The sequence below is a fragment of the Oncorhynchus mykiss genome, chromosome 21 (genome assembly GCF_013265735.2).
Source record: "Oncorhynchus mykiss isolate Arlee chromosome 21, USDA_OmykA_1.1, whole genome shotgun sequence".
NCBI classification, from domain to species: Eukaryota; Metazoa; Chordata; class Actinopteri; order Salmoniformes; family Salmonidae; genus Oncorhynchus; species Oncorhynchus mykiss.
Window position 1 is genome coordinate 19153608 of NC_048585.1, and position 20263 is coordinate 19173870.

Genomic DNA, 20263 nt, shown 5'->3' on the forward strand with positions numbered 1-20263 from the left:
ATCGAGAGAGGAGAGGGATAGAGAGAGAGAGATACAGAGAGAGATACAGAGAGAGAGGGATCCAGAAAGAGAGAGGGATACAGAGAGAGAGAGATCGAGAGAGGAGAGGGATAGAGAGAGATCGAGAGAGGAGAGGGATAGAGAGGAGAGAGATCGAGAGAGGAGAGGGATAGAGAGAGAGGGATAGAGAGGGAGATCAAGAGAGTGACGGTCATCAACTTTTTTATGCATTTCATTTTACGAAACCATAAGACCAAACTTATTCAAAAGAAAAAAGTGGGACCTCCTTGCTAAATATATTCTATCCACTGTCTTGGAAACGCTGTGATTTATCCACCGTCTTGGAAACGCTGTGATTTATCCACCGTCTTGGAAACGCTGTGATTTATCCACCGTCTTGGAAACGCTGTGATTTATCCACCGTCTTGGAAACGCTGTGATTTATCCACCGTCTTGGAAACGCTATGATTTATCCACCGTCTTGGAAACGCTGTGATTTATCCACCGTCTTGGAAACGCTGTGATTTATCCACCGTCTTGGAAACGCTATGATTTATCCACCGTCTTGGAAACGCTGTGATTTATCCACCATCTTGGAAACGCTGTGATTTATCCACCATCTTCGAAACGCTGTGATTTATCCACCGTCTTGGAAACGCTGTGATTTATCCACCGTCTTGGAAACGCTGTGATTTATCCACCGTCTTGGAAACGCTGTGATTTATCCACCGTCTTGGAAACGCTGTGATTTATCCACCGTCTTGGAAACGCTGTGATTTATCCACCGTCTTGGAAACGGTTAGATTTATCCCAGAACAAGTGCTAGTATACAAGACAAAGGAGGCAGGAAGGAATGTGTTTGTGTGTCTGACACTTCCACTGCTATGTACAGGTCAGAACTTCAAACTACAATGACAGTCTGGCCTCCCATTCATCATCTCCCCTTCCATGGGCTGGGTCCCAATTCTCTGGAAACAGCCTTCTTCCCTTGGCCTCTTTCCTTATGTCCTGTGCTGTCCTGTGCTCTCCTAACAGGAAGTACTTGTCCTTGCTAATTCGGTTTTCCAAACGAGTGTTAAGTGTATATTTAGTATAATAACCTACACTATATGCTATGATTTCTATGGATTTGCAGGAAAGGTGGTGAGGGAAGGATGCTATTTTCCCATATTGAGACGCACCCCAAGTCAACCTTGTGGCTCCTGACACAATACTGATTGAAGAGGGATTTCCAGCGGCACTAATGAATCCAATCTGAAGGTTTTCCCGACCACGGTCATGGACTCAGAGAATTCCCAAAACGCTGCTGTCAACGGAGAGTCCGTCAACGTCACCACTAGAAGAAAACACTCCCTCCGTACTGCCATAACGGCTAATTTGGTCAAAAACGAGTTAGTCATTTTTGCTACATTAAATACATGCTTAATCATGTGGACAAGTATCCTGTCTATATTGTGTTTTGGAGAAAATGGGGGTCATGTTAGCAGTAACTGCATAAAGTTGCTGTTAAACCAAGGTAAATAAAAGCCATTTTTCTCAGTTCCAAGCTATGAGCAGTTACTGCCATTTTGCTTTTTGGTAGGGCAGAATATATAAGGAATGAGGTGGTGATGAGGTGTGTGTGTGTGTATTAGTGTGTGTGCGTGCTTGCGTGTGTGTGTGTGTACATGTACCTAAGGCGAGGAAGACGAGATGGAGGAAAGAAGAGGTAGAACAGGAGGAAAAGAGAGCCGGAAGAAGAGAGAATGATTGATAAAGAGTGACAGAGAGACTGGGTCTCTGTCTCTATAGAGGAAGAGGGAGGAGAGAGGAAGAGTGATAAAGAGTGACAGAGAGACTGGGTCTGTCTCTATAGAGGAAGAGGGAGGAGAGAGGAAGAGTAGGGAGGGAACAAATGAGTGATGGAGAGAGACTGACAGCAAGACCAAAAGACAGAGCAAGAGAGAAAAGACAGACAGATGTGAAAAACACAGATCCAAACAGAGATGGGCTGAGCGAGAAAACAATACCTAGACTTTTGTGTTTCACACACACACACACACACACACACACACACACACACACACACCTTAATCAACTACTGATTATCCCTCCCCCACTCCAGACAGAGCCAGAAGCAGACTGACGCCAACACAAGAGAGATTAAAAACAGGGCTATACATATGCTGTAGACATGCCACAGTGATAATGCTTCCTTCCTTTAGTCGTTGAACCACTGATCACACAAATACACAAACACGCTCACAATCAAATCTCATTTTATTTGTCACATGTGCCGAAGACAACAGGTGTAGACCTCCGTGAAACGCTTACTTACAAGCCCTTAACCAACAATGCAGCTTTAAGAAAATACGAGATAAAAAAAGAGATAAGAGGGCCTCCCGGGTGGCGCAGTGGTTAAGACTCTGGGTTCGCGCCCAGGCTCTGTCGCGACCGGGAGGAACGTGGGGCAACGCACAATTGGCCTATCGTCGTCCGGGTTAGGGAGGGTTTGGCCGGTAGGGAAATCCTTGTCTCATCGCGCACCAGCGACTCCTGTGGCGGGCCGGGCGCAGTGCGTGCAAACCAAGGTTGCCAGGTGCACGGTGTTTCCTCCGACACATTGGTGCGGCTGGCTTCCGGGTTGGCGCTCTGTTAAGAAGCAGTGCGGCTTGGTTGGGGTGTGTATCGGAGGACGCATGACTTTCAACCTTTGTCTCTCCCGAGCTCGTACGTGAGTTGTAGCGATGAGACAAGATAGTAGCTACTAAAACAATTGGAAACCACGAAATTGGGGAGAAAAAAATAAAAAAAAGAGATAAGAGTAGAGTAACAAATATTTAAAGAACCACAATAAATAACAATAGCGGGGCTATAGACAGGGTGTACTGTTACAGAGTCAATGTGGAGGCTATAGACAGGGTGTACTGGTACAGAGTCAATGTGGAGGCTATAGACAGGGTGTACTGGTACAGAGTCAATGTGGAGGCTATAGACAGGGTGTACTGTTACAGAGTCAATGTGGAGGCTATAGACAGGGTGTACTGGTACAGAGTCAATGTGGAGGCTATAGACAGGGTGTACTGGTACAGAGTCAATGTGGAGGCTATAGACAGGGTGTACTGTTACAGAGTCAATGTGGAGGCTATAGACAGGGTGTACCGGTACAGAGTCAATGTGGAGGCTATAGACAGGGTGTACTGTTACAGAGTCAATGTGGAGGCTATAGACAGGGTGTACTGTTACAGAGTCAATGTGGAGGCTATAGACAGGGTGTACTGTCTATAGACAGGGTGTACTGTTACAGAGTCAATGTGGAGGCTATAGACAGGGTGTACCGGTACAGAGTCAATGTGGAGGCTATAGACAGGGTGTACTGTCTATAGACAGGGTGTACTGTTACAGAGTCAATGTGGAGGCTATAGACAGGGTGTACTGGTACAGAGTCAATGTGGAGGCTATAGACAGGGTGTACTGGTACAGAGTCAATGTGGAGGCTATAGACAGGGTGTACTGTCTATAGACAGGGTGTACTGTTACAGAGTCAATGTGGAGGCTATAGACAGGGTGTACTGGTACAGAGTCAATGTGGAGGCTATAGACAGGGTGTACAGAGTCAATGTGGAGGCTATAGACAGGGTGTACTGGTACAGAGTCAATGTGGAGGCTATAGACAGGGTGTACCGGTACAGAGTCAATGTGGAGGCTATAGACAGGGTGTACAGAGTCAATGTGGAGGCTATAGACAGGGTGTACCGGTACAGAGTCAATGTGGAGGCTATAGACAGGGTGTACAGAGTCAATGTGGAGGCTATAGACAGGGTGTACCGGTACAGAGTCAATGTGGAGGCTATAGACAGGGTGTACAGAGTCAATGTGGAGGCTATAGACAGGGTGTACAGAGTCAATGTGGAGGCTATAGACAGGGTGTACAGAGTCAATGTGGAGGCTATAGACAGGGTGTACAGAGTCAATGTGGAGGCTATAGACAGGGTGTACCGGTACAGAGTCAATGTGGAGGCTATAGACAGGGTGTACAGAGTCAATGTGGAGGCTATAGACAGGGTGTACTGGTACAGAGTCAATGTGGAGGCTATAGACAGGGTGTCTATAGCTATAGACAGGGTGTACTGGTACAGAGTCAATGTGGAGGCTATAGACAGGGTGTACTGTCTATAGACAGGGTGTACTGTTACAGAGTCAATGTGGAGGCTATAGACAGGGTGTACTGGTACAGAGTCAATGTGGAGGCTATAGACAGGGTGTACCGGTACAGAGTCAATGTGGAGGCTATAGACAGGGTGTACAGAGTCAATGTGGAGGCTATAGACAGGGTGTACCGGTACAGAATCAATGTGGAGGCTAAAGACAGGGTGTACAGAGACAATGTGGAGGCTATAGACAGGGTGTACCGGTACAGAGTCAATGTGGAGGCTATAGACAGGGTGTACAGAGTCAATGTGGAGGCTATAGACAGGGTGTACTGGTACAGAGTCAATGTGGAGGCTATAGACAGGGTGTACCGGTACAGAGTCAATGTGGAGGCTATAGACAGGGTGTACCGGTACAGAGTCAATGTGGAGGCTATAGACAGGGTGTACTGGTACAGAGTCAATGTGGAGGCTATAGACAGGGTGTACTGTCTATAGACAGGGTGTACTGTTACAGAGTCAATGTGGAGGCTATAGACAGGGTGTACTGGTACAGAGTCAATGTGGAGGCTATAGACAGGGTGTACCGGTACAGAGTCAATGTGGAGGCTATAGACAGGGTGTACAGAGTCAATGTGGAGGCTATAGACAGGGTGTACTGGTACAGAGTCAATGTGGAGGCTATAGACAGGGTGTACTGGTACAGAGTCAATGTGGAGGCTATAGACAGGGTGTACTGTTACAGAGTCAATGTGGAGGCTATAGACAGGGTGTACCGGTACAGAGTCAATGTGGAGGCTATAGACTGGGTGTACTGTTACAGAGTCAATGTGGAGGCTATAGACAGGGTGTACTGTTACAGAGTCAATGTGGAGGCTATAGACAGGGTGTACTGTCTATAGACAGGGTGTACTGTTACAGAGTCAATGTGGAGGCTATAGACAGGGTGTACCGGTACAGAGTCAATGTGGAGGCTATAGACAGGGTGTACTGTCTATAGACAGGGTGTACTGTTACAGAGTCAATGTGGAGGCTATAGACAGGGTGTACTGGTACAGAGTCAATGTGGAGGCTATAGACAGGGTGTACTGGTACAGAGTCAATGTGGAGGCTATAGACAGGGTGTACTGTCTATAGACAGGGTGTACTGTTACAGAGTCAATGTGGAGGCTATAGACAGGGTGTACTGGTACAGAGTCAATGTGGAGGCTATAGACAGGGTGTACAGAGTCAATGTGGAGGCTATAGACAGGGTGTACTGGTACAGAGTCAATGTGGAGGCTATAGACAGGGTGTACCGGTACAGAGTCAATGTGGAGGCTATAGACAGGGTGTACAGAGTCAATGTGGAGGCTATAGACAGGGTGTACCGGTACAGAGTCAATGTGGAGGCTATAGACAGGGTGTACAGAGTCAATGTGGAGGCTATAGACAGGGTGTACCGGTACAGAGTCAATGTGGAGGCTATAGACAGGGTGTACAGAGTCAATGTGGAGGCTATAGACAGGGTGTACAGAGTCAATGTGGAGGCTATAGACAGGGTGTACAGAGTCAATGTGGAGGCTATAGACAGGGTGTACAGAGTCAATGTGGAGGCTATAGACAGGGTGTACCGGTACAGAGTCAATGTGGAGGCTATAGACAGGGTGTACAGAGTCAATGTGGAGGCTATAGACAGGGTGTACTGGTACAGAGTCAATGTGGAGGCTATAGACAGGGTGTCTATAGCTATAGACAGGGTGTACTGGTACAGAGTCAATGTGGAGGCTATAGACAGGGTGTACTGTCTATAGACAGGGTGTACTGTTACAGAGTCAATGTGGAGGCTATAGACAGGGTGTACTGGTACAGAGTCAATGTGGAGGCTATAGACAGGGTGTACCGGTACAGAGTCAATGTGGAGGCTATAGACAGGGTGTACAGAGTCAATGTGGAGGCTATAGACAGGGTGTACCGGTACAGAATCAATGTGGAGGCTAAAGACAGGGTGTACAGAGACAATGTGGAGGCTATAGACAGGGTGTACCGGTACAGAGTCAATGTGGAGGCTATAGACAGGGTGTACAGAGTCAATGTGGAGGCTATAGACAGGGTGTACCGGTACAGAGTCAATGTGGAGGCTATAGACAGGGTGTACCGGTACAGAGTCAATGTGGAGGCTATAGACAGGGTGTACCGGTACAGAGTCAATGTGGAGGCTATAGACAGGGTGTACTGGTACAGAGTCAATGTGGAGGCTATAGACAGGGTGTACTGTCTATAGACAGGGTGTACTGTTACAGAGTCAATGTGGAGGCTATAGACAGGGTGTACTGGTACAGAGTCAATGTGGAGGCTATAGACAGGGTGTACCGGTACAGAGTCAATGTGGAGGCTATAGACAGGGTGTACAGAGTCAATGTGGAGGCTATAGACAGGGTGTACAGAGTCAATGTGGAGGCTATAGACAGGGTGTACAGAGTCAATGTGGAGGATATAGACAGGGTGTACAGAGTCAATGTGGAGGCTATAGACAGGGTGTACCGGTACAGAGTCAATGTGGAGGCTATAGACAGGGTGTACCGGTACAGAGTCAATGTGGAGGCTATAGACAGGGTGTACTGGTACAGAGTCAATGTGGAGGCTATAGACAGGGTGTACCAGTACAGAGTCAATGTGGAGGCTATAGACAGGGTGTACCGGTACAGAGTCAATATGGAGGCTATAGACAGGGTGTACAGAGTCAATGTGGAGGCCATAGACAGGGTGTACAGAGTCAATATGGAGAATATAGACAGGGTGTACAGAGTCAATGTGGAGGCTATAGACAGGGTGTACCGGTACAGAGTCAATGTGGAGGCTATAGACAGGGTGTACCGGTACAGAGTCAATGTGGAGGCTATAGACAGGGTGTACTGGTACAGAGTCAATGTGGAGGCTATAGACAGGGTGTACTGTCTATAGACAGGGTGTACCGGTACAGAGTCAATGTGGAGGCTATAGACAGGGTGTACCAGTACAGAGTCAATGTGGAGGCTATAGACAGGGTGTACCGGTACAGAGTCAATATGGAGGCTATAGACAGGGTGTACAGAGTCAATGTGGAGGCTATAGACAGGGTGTACAGAGTCAATGTGGAGGCTATAGACAGGGTGTACAGAGTCAATGTGGAGGCTATAGACAGGGTGTACTGGTACAGAGTCAATGTGGAGGCTATAGACAGGGTGTCTATAGCTATAGACAGGGTGTACTGGTACAGAGTCAATGTGGAGGCTATAGACAGGGTGTACTGGTACAGAGTCAATGTGGAGGCTATAGACAGGGTGTACTGGTACAGAGTCAATGTGGAGGCTATAGACAGGGTGTACTGTCTATAGACAGGGTGTACTGGTACAGAGTCAATGTGGAGGCTATAGACAGGGTGTACCGGTACAGAGTCAATGTGGAGGCTATAGACAGGGTGTACTGTCTATAGACAGGGTGTACTGGTACAGAGTCAATGTGGAGGCTATAGACAGGGTGTACTGTCTATAGACAGGGTGTACTGGTACAGAGTCAATGTGGAGGCTATAGACAGGGTGTACCGGTACAGAGTCAATGTGGAGGCTATAGACAGGGTGTACTGTCTATAGACAGGGTGTACTGGTACAGAGTCAATGTGGAGGCTATAGACAGGGTGTACAGGTACAGAGTCAATGTGGAGGCTTTAGACAGGGTGTACTGTCTATAGACAGGGTGTACTGTTACAGAGTCAATGTGGAGGCTATAGACAGGGTGTACTGGTAGAGAGTTAATGTGGAGGCTATAGACAGGGTGTACTGGTAGAGAGTTAATGTGGAGGCTATAGACAGGGTGTACTGGTACAGAGTCAATGTGGAGGCTATAGACAGGGTGTACTGGTACAGAGTCAATGTGGAGGCTATAGACAGGGTGTACTGGTACAGAGTCAATTTGGAGGCTATAGACAGGGTGTACAGAGTCAATGTGGAGGCTATAGACAGGGTGTACAGAGTCAATGTGGAGGCTATAGACAGGTTGTACAGTGTCAATGTGGAGGCTATAGGCAGGTTGTACTGGTAAAGAGTCAATGTGGAGGCTATAGACAGGGTGTACTGGTACAGAGTCAATGTGGAGGCTATAGACAGGGTGTACCGGTACAGAATCAATGTGGAGGCTATAGACAGGGTGTACCGGTACAGAATCAATGTGGAGGCTATAGACAGGGTGTACCGGTACAGAGTCAATGTGGAGGCTATAGACAGGGTGTACTGTCTATAGACAGGGTGTACTGGTACAGAGTCAATGTGGAGGCTATAGACAGGGTGTATAGAGTCAATGTGGAGGCTATAGACAGGGTGTCTATAGCTATAGACAGGGTGTACTGGTACAGAGTCAATGTGGAGGCTATAGACAGGGTGTACAGAGTCAATGTGGAGGCTATAGACAGGGTGTACAGAGTCAATGTGGAGGCTATAAACAGGGTGTACTGTTACAGAATCAATGTGGAGGCTATAGACAGGTTGTACTGGTACAGAGTCAATGTGGAGGCTATAGACAGGGTGTACCGGTACAGAATCAATGTGGAGGCTATAGACAGGGTGTACTGTCTATAGACAGGGTGTACTGGTACAGAGTCAATGTGGAGGCTATAGACAGGGTGTACTGGTAGAGAGTCAATGTGGAGGCTATAGACAGGGTGTACTGCTACAGAGTCAATGTGGAGGCTATAGACAGGGTGTACTGGTACAGAGTCAATGTGGAGGCTATAGACAGGGTGTACTGGTACAGAGTCAATTTGGAGGCTATAGACAGGGTGTACAGAGTCAATGTGGAGGCTATAGACAGGGTGTACAGAGTCAATGTGGAGGCTATAGACAGGGTGTACAGAGTCAATGTGGAGGCTATAGACAGGGTGTCTATAGCTATAGACAGGGTGTACTGGTACAGAGTCAATGTGGAGGCTATAGACAGGGTGTACAGAGTCAATGTGGAGGCTATAGACAGGGTGTACAGAGTCAATGTGGAGGCTATAGACAGGGTGTACAGAGTCAATGTGGAGGCTATAGACAGGTTGTACAGTGTCGATGTGGAGGCTATAGACAGGTTGTACTGGTACAGAGTCAATGTGGAGGCTATAGACAGGGTGTACCGGTACAGAATCAATGTGGAGGCTATAGACAGGGTGTACTGTCTATAGACAGGGTGTACTGGTACAGAGTCAATGTGGAGGCTATAGACAGGGTGTACTGGTAGAGAGTCAATGTGGAGGCTATAAACAGGGTGTACTGCTACAGAGTCAATGTGGAGGCTATAGACAGGGTGTACTGGTACAGAGTCAATGTGGAGGCTATAGACAGGGTGTACTGGTACAGAGTCAATTTGGAGGCTATAGACAGGGTGTACAGAGTCAATGTGGAGGCTATAGACAGGGTGTACAGAGTCAATGTGGAGGCTATAGACAGGGTGTACAGAGTCAATGTGGAGGCTATAGACAGGGTGTACTGGTACAGAGTCAATGTGGAGGCTATAGACAGGGTGTACTGTCTATAGACAGGGTGTACTGTTACAGAGTCAATGTGGAGGCTATAGACAGGGTGTACCGGTACAGAGTCAATGTGGAGGCTATAGACAGGGCGTCTATAGCTATAGACAGGGTGTACCGGTACAGAGTCAATGTGGAGGCTATAGACAGGGTGTCTATAGCTATAGACAGGGTGTACCGGTACAGAGTCAATGTGGAGGATATAGACAGGGTGTACTGTCTATAGACAGGGTGTACTGGTACAGAGTCAATGTGGAGGCTATAGACATGGTGTACTGTCTATAGACAGGGTACAGAGTCGAGGTAATATGTACATACGGGGTAGGTGTAGGTAGAGTTATGAAAGGTGACTACGCAAATAGTCTGGGTAGCCATTTGATGAATTGTTCCACTTGCCGTGCGATAGCAGAGAGAACAGTCTATGACTTGGGTGGCTGGAGTCTTTGACAATTTTTAGGGCCTTCCTCTGACACCGCCTGGTATAAAGGTCCTGGATGGCAGGCAGCTTAACCCCGTGATGTACTGTGCCGCCTTGCAGTCGGAGGCAGAGCTTTTGCCATACCCGGCAGTGATGCAACCCATCATGATGCTCTCGATGGTGCAGCTGTAATATATTTAAATGAGTGGACTGTGGAATGCTTGTTATCTGTAATGAATGTTTTACAATGCGTTTTCTTAGCCACACACAGTGAGCTCTGGAATGTCCTAACGATTTGTACTGTTACACAGGGTAAATACACACACCATCTCTCTAATGTTCACAGAACTAAAGGAAACTTAATCAAATCTCAAGAGTTATGTTGAGTGAGTGAGTGAGTGAGTGAGTGAGTGAGTGAGTGAGTGAGTGAGTGAGTGAGTGAGTGATAGAGATAGAGATAGAGATAGAGATAGATCCAGGACAGCAACACAATTAGAAAACACATTTTTTTTACTCGACACATTGGAAAGAATTGACAAAAAAAACAGAGCAAACAAATGCTTTTTGGCCTTAAACAGAGAGTACACAGTGGCAGAATACCTGACCACTGTGACTGACCCAAAATTAAGGAAAACTTTGACTATATACAGTGAGCATAGCCTTGCTATTGAGAAAGGCCGCCGTAGGCAGACTTGGCTCTCAAGAGAAGACAGGCAATGTGCTGACTGCCCACAAAATGAGGTGGAAACCGAGCTGCACTTCCCAACCTCCTGCCAAATGTATGACCATTTTAGAGACAGATTTCCCTCAGATTAAACAGATCAACAAAAAATTCAAAAACAAATCCAATTTTGATAAACTTCCATATCTATTGGGTGAAATACCACAGTGTGTCACAGCAGCAAGATTTGTGACCTGTTGGCACAAAAAAAAGGTGAAGAACAAACAATTGTAAATACAACCCATATTTGTTGATTTATTTTCCCTTTCGTACTTTATTTGCACATCGTTACAACACTGTATATAGACATAATGAATATAACAAATGTCTTTATTATTTTGTAACTTTTGTAAGTGTAATGTTTCTTGTTAATTTTTTATTGTTTAATTTCACTTTTGTTTATTTTCTACTTCACTTGCTTTGGCAATGTAAACATACGTTTCCCATGCCAATAAAGCCCTTAAATTGAATTGAAACTGAATTGAGAGAGTGTGTGTGTGTGATCCCACTTTACATTCTCCACAGTTAACCCCTGACCCACGTCTACCCCTCCTCCAGACTACTCCTTTACATCTCCCCAACCTCTATCTTTATGGATGGTCTGTTACACCCCTCCTACACACACACACGAGGTGGTCTTCCCATATGGTTGGTTTAGTCACACACACGCGTCAGAGGTGGTCGTCCCAGACTAGGCGGTTGAGGAAACACACACACACATATCTGTGTTGGCCTGCCAAGGCTAGCGGTTCAGTCTAGTGGTCCACTACACCATGAGTGCTGCTGTGGTGGGAAAAAGTGACATTTATTACTGATTCTACGTGTTATAATAAGACCAATTCTGAGTGTTGTGGTTAGAAACTATTACAGAAAATAAACAGTATTTTATGTTATTTTCTCTCTGGTCTTCATAGACCGATACATACTGGGAAAATGAGCGAGGACTAATCACTAGCTCTCTATGTGTGAAATTACAGTGTTGTGGGGACTCCGGGATGCTAGGCTTCTAGGCAGAGTTGCAAAGAAAAAGCCATCTCTCAGACTGGCCAATAAAAAGGAAAGATTAAGATGGGCAAAAGAACACAGACACTGGACAGAGGAACTCTGCCTAGAAGGCCAGAATCCCAGAGTCGCCTCTTCACTGTTGACGTTGAGACTGGTGTTTTGCGGGTACTATTCAATGAAGCTGCCATTTGAGGACTTGTGAGGCGTCGGTTTCTCAAACTAGACACTAACGTACTTGTCCTCTTGCACCGGGGCCTCCCACTCTATTCTAGTTAGAGACAGTTTGCGCTGTTCTGTGAAGGGAGTAGTACACAGCGTTGTAACAAGATCTTCAGTTTCTTGGCAATTTCTCACATGGAATAGCCTTCATTTCTCAGAACAAGAATAGACTGATGAGTTTCAGAAGAAAGGTCTTTGTTTCTGGCCATTTTGAGCCTGCAATCGAACCCACAAATGCTGATACTGCAGATACTCAACTAGTCTAAAGAAGGCCAGTTTTATTGCTTCTTTAATTAGAACAACAGTTTTCAGCTGTGCTAACATAATTTCAAAAGGGTTTTCTAATTATCAGTTAGCCTTTTAAAATGACAACCTTGGATTAGCTAACACAACGTGCCATTGGAACACAGGAGTGATGGTTACTGATAATGGGCCTACATAGATATTCCATTAAAACGTTTCCAGCTACAATAGTCATTTACAACATTAACAATGTCTACACTGTATTTCTGATCAATTTGATATTTTAAAAATGGACAAAAAATGTTATGCTTTTCTTTCAAAAACAAGGACATTTCTAAGTGACCCCAAACCTTTGAACGGTAGTGTGTGTGTGCGTATATATATATATACACACACACACACCATTCTGTTTTAGTGATCTGCTTAAGATTCCAACACAAGCAACAGAACACAGAAAATACACGCACACACACACAGTATCTGTCTCTCCAATCTCTCTGTTCAAATTGGCACAGAGCAACAGAGACAAGCCTCCCCTGCGTTTATTTTTTGTGTGTTCTGCTGCTTATGTTGAAGCCTTTAGCGGATCACTGCTGTGTGTGTGTGTGTGTGTGTGTGTGTCCCCTCTGAGAATCACCACCTCTTCTCACATCACTTCAGCACTGTTTGTTTGTGAAGCAGGATGACATATTGTACTCTCAGCCACACACTGATCAAAGGGGGTTCTCTCTGTGTTTGTGCAATTGTAGAACCCCTTCAGTGACAGTAGCCACTAGAACAAGGAGTAACGATAGCAAGCACCGACAACAACCAGTACTTGACTCTCCTGTGTAGCTAGAGTGTTCATCATATCTGGCATGTGTTGGCATTTAAAAATGTTCCTTCTTTCATCACACAATTATCCTCATAATTTCCCACATATTGTAATGGACGAGCATTATTGTCATGTGGTAACGCTAGTCATCACTGTAATAACTGCCTGTTTACATAGACCTACAGTCACAAATCCATCTTCATCATTAATGTGCCTCTACATAAAACCAGGCGCTGATACATGCAGAAGTTAACATAATCAACTGTACACGTGAACTAGAGGTCGCCCGATTAATCGGAATAGTCGATTAATTAGGGCCGATTTCAAGTTTTTATAACAATCAGAACTCTGTATTTTTGGACACCGATTTGGCCGATTGTTTTTATTTTTATACCTTTATTTAAATAGGCAAGTTAGTTAAGAACACATTCTTATTTTCAATGACGGCCTAGGAACGGTGGGTTAACTGCCTTGTTCAGGGGCAGAACGACAGATTTTTACCTTGTCAGCTCGGGGATTCAATCTTGCAACCTTACAGTTAACTAGTCCAACGCTCTAACCACCTGCCTCTCATTGCACTCCACGAGAAGCCTGCCTGTTACGTGAATGCAGTAAGAAGCCAAGGTAAGTTGCTAGCTAGCATTAAACTTATCTTATAAAAATCAATCAATCATAATCACTAGTTAACTACACATGGTTGATGAAATTACTAGTTTATCTAGCGTGTCCTGCGTTGCATATAATCGATGCGGTGGCATTTGCTGAAAAAGGACTGTCGTTGCTCCAACGTGTACCTAACCATAAACATCAATGCCTTTCTTAAAATCAATACACAGAAGTATATATTTTTAAACCTGCATATTTAGCTAAAAGAAATCCAGGTTAGCAGGCAATATTAACCAGGTGAAATTGTGTCACTTCTCTTGCGTTCATTGCACGCAGAGTCAGGGTATATGCGATAATAATAAACGTTTTGTTTTCGAAATGATAGTTTCTGGATTCGACCATATTAATGACCAAAGGCTCGTATTTCTGTGTGTTATTATGTTATAATTAAGTCTATGATTTGATAGAGTAGTCTGACTGAGCGATGGTAGGCAGCAGCAGGCTCATAAGCATTCATTCAAACAGCAATTTAGTGCATTTTGCCGGCAGCTCTTTGCTGTGCTTCAAGCATTGCACGGTTTATGACTTCAAGCCTATGAAATCCCGAGATTAGGCTTGTGTAACCGATGTGAAATGGCTAGCTAGTTAGCGGGGTGAGCGCTAATAGCGTTTCAAACATCACTCGCTCTGAGACTTGGAGTAGTTGTTCCCCTTGCTCTGCAAGGGCCCCAGCTTTTGTGGAGCGATGGGTAACGCTGCTTCAGGCTGTTGTCGATGTGTTCCTGGTCCGAGCCCAGGTAGGGGCGAGGAGAGGGATGGAAGCTATACTGTTACACTGGCAATACTAAAGTGCCTATTAGAACATCCAATAGTCAAAGGTATATGAAATACAAATGGTATAGAGAGAAATAGTCCTATAATTCCTATATTAACTACAACCTAAAACTTCTTACCTGGGAATATTGAAGATTCATGTTAAAAGGAACCACCAGCTTTAATATGTTCTCATGTTCTGAGCAAGGAACTGAAACTTTAGCTTTCTTACATGGAACATATTGCACTTTTACTTTCTTCTCCAACACTTTGTTTTTGCATTATTTAAACCAAATTGAACAGGTTTCATAATTTATTTGAGGCTAAATTGATTTTTATATATGTATTATATTAAGTTAAAATAAGTGTTCATTCAGTATTGTTGTAATTGTCAGTATTACAAATAAATAAAATAATAAAAAATTGGCCGATTAATTGGTATCGGCTTTTTTGGTCCTCCAATAATCGATATCGGCGTTGAAAAATCATGATCAGTCGACCTCTAACGTGAACTACGACCGTGTACACATGAACCACGACCGAGTACACCTAGTACACGTGAACTACGACCGTGTACACCTAGTATACGTGAACTACGACCATGTACACCTAGTATACGTGAACTATGACCGTGTCCAGCTAGTATATATGAACTATGCCCGTGTACAGCTAGTATATATGAACTATGCCCGTGTACAGCTAGTATATATGAACTATGCCCGTGTACAGCTAGTATATATGAACTATGCCCGTGTACAGCTAGTATATATGAACTATGCCCGTGTACAGCTAGTATATATGAACTATGCCCGTGTACAGCTAGTATATATGAACTATGCCCGTGTACAGCTAGTATATATGAACTATGCCCGTGTACAGCTAGTATATGTGAACTATGCCCGTGTACAGCTAGTATATATTAACTATGCCCGTGTACAGCTAGTATATGTGAACTATGCCCGTGTACACCTAGTATACGTGAACTATGACCGTGTACAGCTAGTATGTGTGAACTATGCCGGTGTACACCTAGTATACGTGAACTATGACCGTGTACAGCTAGTATGTGTGAACTATGCCGGTGTACACCTAGTATACGTGAACTATGCCGGTGTACACCTAGTATACGTGAACTATGACCGTGTACAGCTAGTATGTGTGAACTATGCCGGTGTACACCTAGTATACGTGAACTATGCCCGTGTACAGCTAGTATGTGTGAACTATGCCGGTGTACACCTAGTATACGTGAACTATGCCGGTGTACACCTAGTATACGTGAACTATGACCGTGTACAGCTAGTATGTGTGAACTATGCCGGTGTACACCTAGTATACGTGAACTATGACCGTGTACAGCTAGTATATGTGAACTATGACCATGTACAGCTAGTATATGTGAACTATGTGATGCCAGCAGTCTTGTGGGACTGGTACAAAATGAAACTTCAAAATACTGTACTACATGGCAGTTGATATGTACATATTGTTGTTTGATTCCTTTTCCAAATTTAACTGTAAGATGTAAATATTGGTGTTTTTATTGTTCCTGGAGGCTGTTGCCATGGTGATGTACAAGCCTACCCTTTAGCTCCATCGCTTCACGTGCAGTTTAAGCACGCGCACAAACACAGTTCCCATGCTCCCCCTCCCTCTTGCTTCCAATTCTCTCTTCCTTCATAGGCGTACGCCCTTCCCATCTTCAACTGTCTTGTTCCTCACTCTCTCCCATCAGTGCACCCCAACACGGCTGTAAAAGCAAAGCACTGCTGCACAGCCTGAGGTGATGCTCCTCCCGTACGCCCGGTCCTTTGACCTAACTGATCACCTAGTCCTCTCTTCTTTACTGATAGAGATGGAAGGAGAGGCCTGGAGGAAAGGGACTATTCAGTCTAAAGTTGTCTTTATACGAGGCTACAAGGTTCCGTTTTGGCCTGAGAGACTATCCTTTTATGAGTTTACAGCATAACACACCGCCAGCCATTCAGCAACATATCACAAACACTTGGACTATGTTATGATCATAAATGGAGGGACCCAATAGAACGTCCCAAACCATACTAATTGCGCTGAGCCCAGGGTGAAATTGACAAATATATCTACAATGTAACATCAACATTTGCAGTAGCAATTGATATGCGTATTAGGCTACAGGTCATTGCTGGCAACACCACCTTCACACAAAACCATGCATCATTATAATGTATAGCCAGGGTCAGTGTAAAAGTGCACAACAATTTGACAGCTGTCAAGGTTGATGTAGCCAATATTATGCACAGTTTGTGCGCCGAGTTTATACGCAAATCCCCTTCTCCGACACAAAGACTACAACCAGGCTTTAGCAGAGGCTGCCTCTGGCTTTCCTGAATTCACAAAGTAATTGGTCTCATGACATGTCAGTTTGCGTAAAAGTGCTATGCTCCAACTTTGGCGCAACAGCCCGTGTTTTTCAACGTAGACCATCAATATAAGTATGTCAATAGTAGTATCAACAAGGCAATCATCATATGACATGAACATGTATGTTGACGACTTCGTTTACCTCAGTAGGTTTGGCAGAGGTATGGAGCCCGAGGCTGTCCCCAGGATTCCCCTTTTCCCACTCAGTAATTTCTCCACCAGGACCACATTCCCGGTCCGGGCCGCTTCTAGTAGTTCTTGTTCCTTCCCCATCCCGACCGAACTTCTTATAATCCCGGATTTCTAATCCAAAACCGGTATGTAGAAAGAGAATAACGGCGGTGGGGATCCCCCTTCACTGTATCTTGTGAAAAAACATCTCAGTGTGTTCTTTTTACTGCATGTTGCAGTAAGCGTTCCCTCAAATGGGTAGGTTACCGTCCGCGGTGTGCTGCAAGGTTGGCAGGCTCAGTTGCAGAACGAGTCCATTGTCGAACCGAACGCAGGAATGAAGAACCGTAAATAGCGCATTTTGCACGGTGCTGCCTGCTGCAGCTGGCTCGAGGGAACTAAGAACAAGCCGGTTGCCAAACCCAGACCGCCACTCGCTCTCTTCTCTCTCCGTTCGGCTATTTTCTCCTCTCTTCTCTCTCCGTGTAGCCCAACAAACACGCTGTGTCGTGTCCTCTCGTTGTATTACTGTCTGTTATTGTAGCATCCCAATCGCTCCCTCTTTCTTTCTCAGTTCTCCACTTTCTTCGAACCGCACTCACCACAGTGCCTAATGGTATCCTGCCTAATACAACGTTGTACAGTATGGGCGTGGATGGCGGGTTACAGCACCAACCCGAGGCGAAAAGGCTTTGTTATTTATTTGCTAATTTAAGAAAGTCACAGGTTATATAAAAAGGCTCCTATATTCGGTTAGCAGTCAGCTTTAGGAAGAATATCGATTTGTATATTCCACTATTGAGCGAATAACGGGTGCACATTTCATTATTATTGGTTTATCAAGATAACCGTCCAAAATACATAAATCAGTGGATGCTGTAAAACAAATATAGTTGTGAAAATAGTGAAAATAATAGCAGCCTTGGTCTATGACACCTGTTTGTGTGACAAAACAAGCAAGAGACCCATGTTTTTTGATGGGCTGCTCTGTCCATTGACAGGCTTGGATTGAGACACACCCCTTTGTGAATCTCCTCCTCCCTTGCCAGAAGATTTTAACATGTTTTATTTAAACTTTATTTACCTAGGCAAGTCAGTTAAGAACAAATTCTTATTTACAATGACGGCCTACTCTGGCCAAACCCTCCCCTAAACCGGACAACCCTGGGCCAATTGTGCACCGCCCTATGGGACTCCCAATCACGACCGGTTGTGATACAGCCCGGGATCAAACCAGGGCTGTAGTGACACTGGATCTCAGGGCTAGAAGTGTCTTAGAACGCCACTCGGTGACCTGCAGCGAATACACAGTTATTGACTAGTTCACTATCGGTTAATTAGGAACGATTTCACTATTTTGCTGTAAATGCTGTAAATTAAGGAACACACACAGTTGTGTGATTGTGCCCTGGCTCCTGTCTGGACCTCTGATGTGAGCTCAGTGCATTGCTTCCTGTCTTGCTGGGAAGAGAAGAACGTCCTATTGAGAGGAGGGTGATGGAGAAAACCATAGAGAGTAGGACTTCATATAGCCTACTAAACAAGAGTGAGGAGAGGAATCTCCTTGCCAGAGAGAGAGAGAAGCAGCTGCAGCCCCATCGGGTGTTGGATAGAGATACTACAATCTGACTGTCAGGGGAGAGCAGCGAAGCTGATCTCATAAGCCAAATCTATTCCATAGCAGAACCACAGACACATACAAGACAGTCCTTGTTTCACTCCATTGTTTAGCTGTCGTTCGGTCATTTCATTGGTGATGAGAGGAGAAATGTGTGCTTCAAAACGAGTCAAACCTATTAAATGATACGTCTATTTTTTCATTTTCTACTCTTCTCCTTTCTGATTTTGAGCTGGAGTATATGACAAAACCACAGCAAGGGGCTCATTCAGCAAGGCAAAACGTTTTGGAACATTCAGATCAAAATATGCTATAAAAAAATAAGTTTAACTCTGAAACATACAATAAGGAGTTACCTTGCCCATTTTCATGGCATTTCTATCTGCAACATTTGACTATTGAATGTGGCTCTGGGTGACAACAGGGGAACCTACAATACCCATACCTACCAGTAGATGTCAGACTCGGACTGCTTTTCTGTCTTCATCAAGGACGTTGGCAGCATACAACAGTGGACAGTAAGGGCTCTGTCTCAATCCATCCATGTCCTCTCCTTGACTACTCAGATTCGAAAGACCTGACCACAATTAACTATAAACAGTCTAGCACATTTAATATGGCCGACAACACAGGGCCATTTTTTTGATCTGCAGACAGTGGTTTCTGTTGCTCTTCGCTCATCAGGGGAAGTCCCTTCTTCATAAGGTATTTCGGTGCTGTCCATGACACCTTCTGAAGGCTGCGCCCATCGTGTTGATCTGGCCCAATCTGAGCCAGGTGGCTTGTCCACTGCTCCTCCCACTTAAGCCAGAGCCATTGAGATGCCTTCTCTGGCTCCTTTTCAGTTAATCTTTCCTCAATTCCTTTTCAAAAAACACTGGAGAAGGCCTGAGTGGAGGGATCTTAGACCATCCCCTTCAATACGTTTGAGAATGAGGCCAGGCGATACTCTAGAATCCTCAAATTTAAATCTGGACCTCTAAACCAGTTCCACTGCTTTTTTCTCCTCTAGACCTGGGACACCAGGTGGTGCTATTCATTCTCAGGTAGAACAAAAGAACCAGCAGCACTCTGGACTACCAGGGTAGGATTTGATTACTCCTGGCCTAGGATGTGAGGAGTCACGAAAACGTATTGAGAATGAGCCTTGCCTCCTATCTATGTGGCAGACCTTTCACTGTGTTCCCTTTACTCCTCAGTGCCCTCTATTGGTAGACACTTGGTCTTCAATCCCTTGTCAATGTATGATACTTTCAGCAGCTTCCTCTATCCACTCCTCCCATGGAAGTGTTTGCTCTGTCCCGTTAGTGGACTGGTGGAAGTTCCCTTGTCCAGATGCACCAGGTTTAAACCCCCCACAATTCAGTAGATAGGCAGATGACCAAGTGTGCACCATGTTTAATAAGATTTACATTTTGATCATTTATCTGATACTACTACTCCCCCCCCCGAGGGACTTAGTGAATTCAACTTAAGGGCAATTCCGCCACTTTTCAACCTCATATTCATTATTGCCATCAACATACCTGTCTACATGTTTGAAAATCACTGTTTTTAAAATGTATTTACTTTTGATGTCATTGG

At 44.9% G+C, this 20263-nt stretch overlaps 1 protein-coding gene across 4 annotated transcripts in view; it reads right to left on the minus strand.

Annotated features, from left to right (window-relative positions):
• LOC110501015 (ankyrin repeat and sterile alpha motif domain-containing protein 1B) overlaps window positions 1–17945 on the minus strand; it is a 308010-nt gene extending 290065 nt beyond the window's left edge. For 2 of the 4 annotated variants that reach the window (XR_005038543.1, XM_036957166.1), the window contains exon 1: window positions 17033–17943. Coding sequence is in view for 3 of the 4 variants with exons in the window: in XM_036957166.1 (XP_036813061.1) it covers window positions 17033–17163 (131 nt within the window). In the remaining variant the exon portion in view is untranslated. Of the gene's footprint in view, window positions 1–17032 lie in introns of all 4 variants that reach the window. The other 2 variants (XM_036957167.1, XM_036957168.1) reach the window with 2 other exon arrangements.
• Between the last annotated feature and the right edge of the window lie 2318 nt (window positions 17946–20263).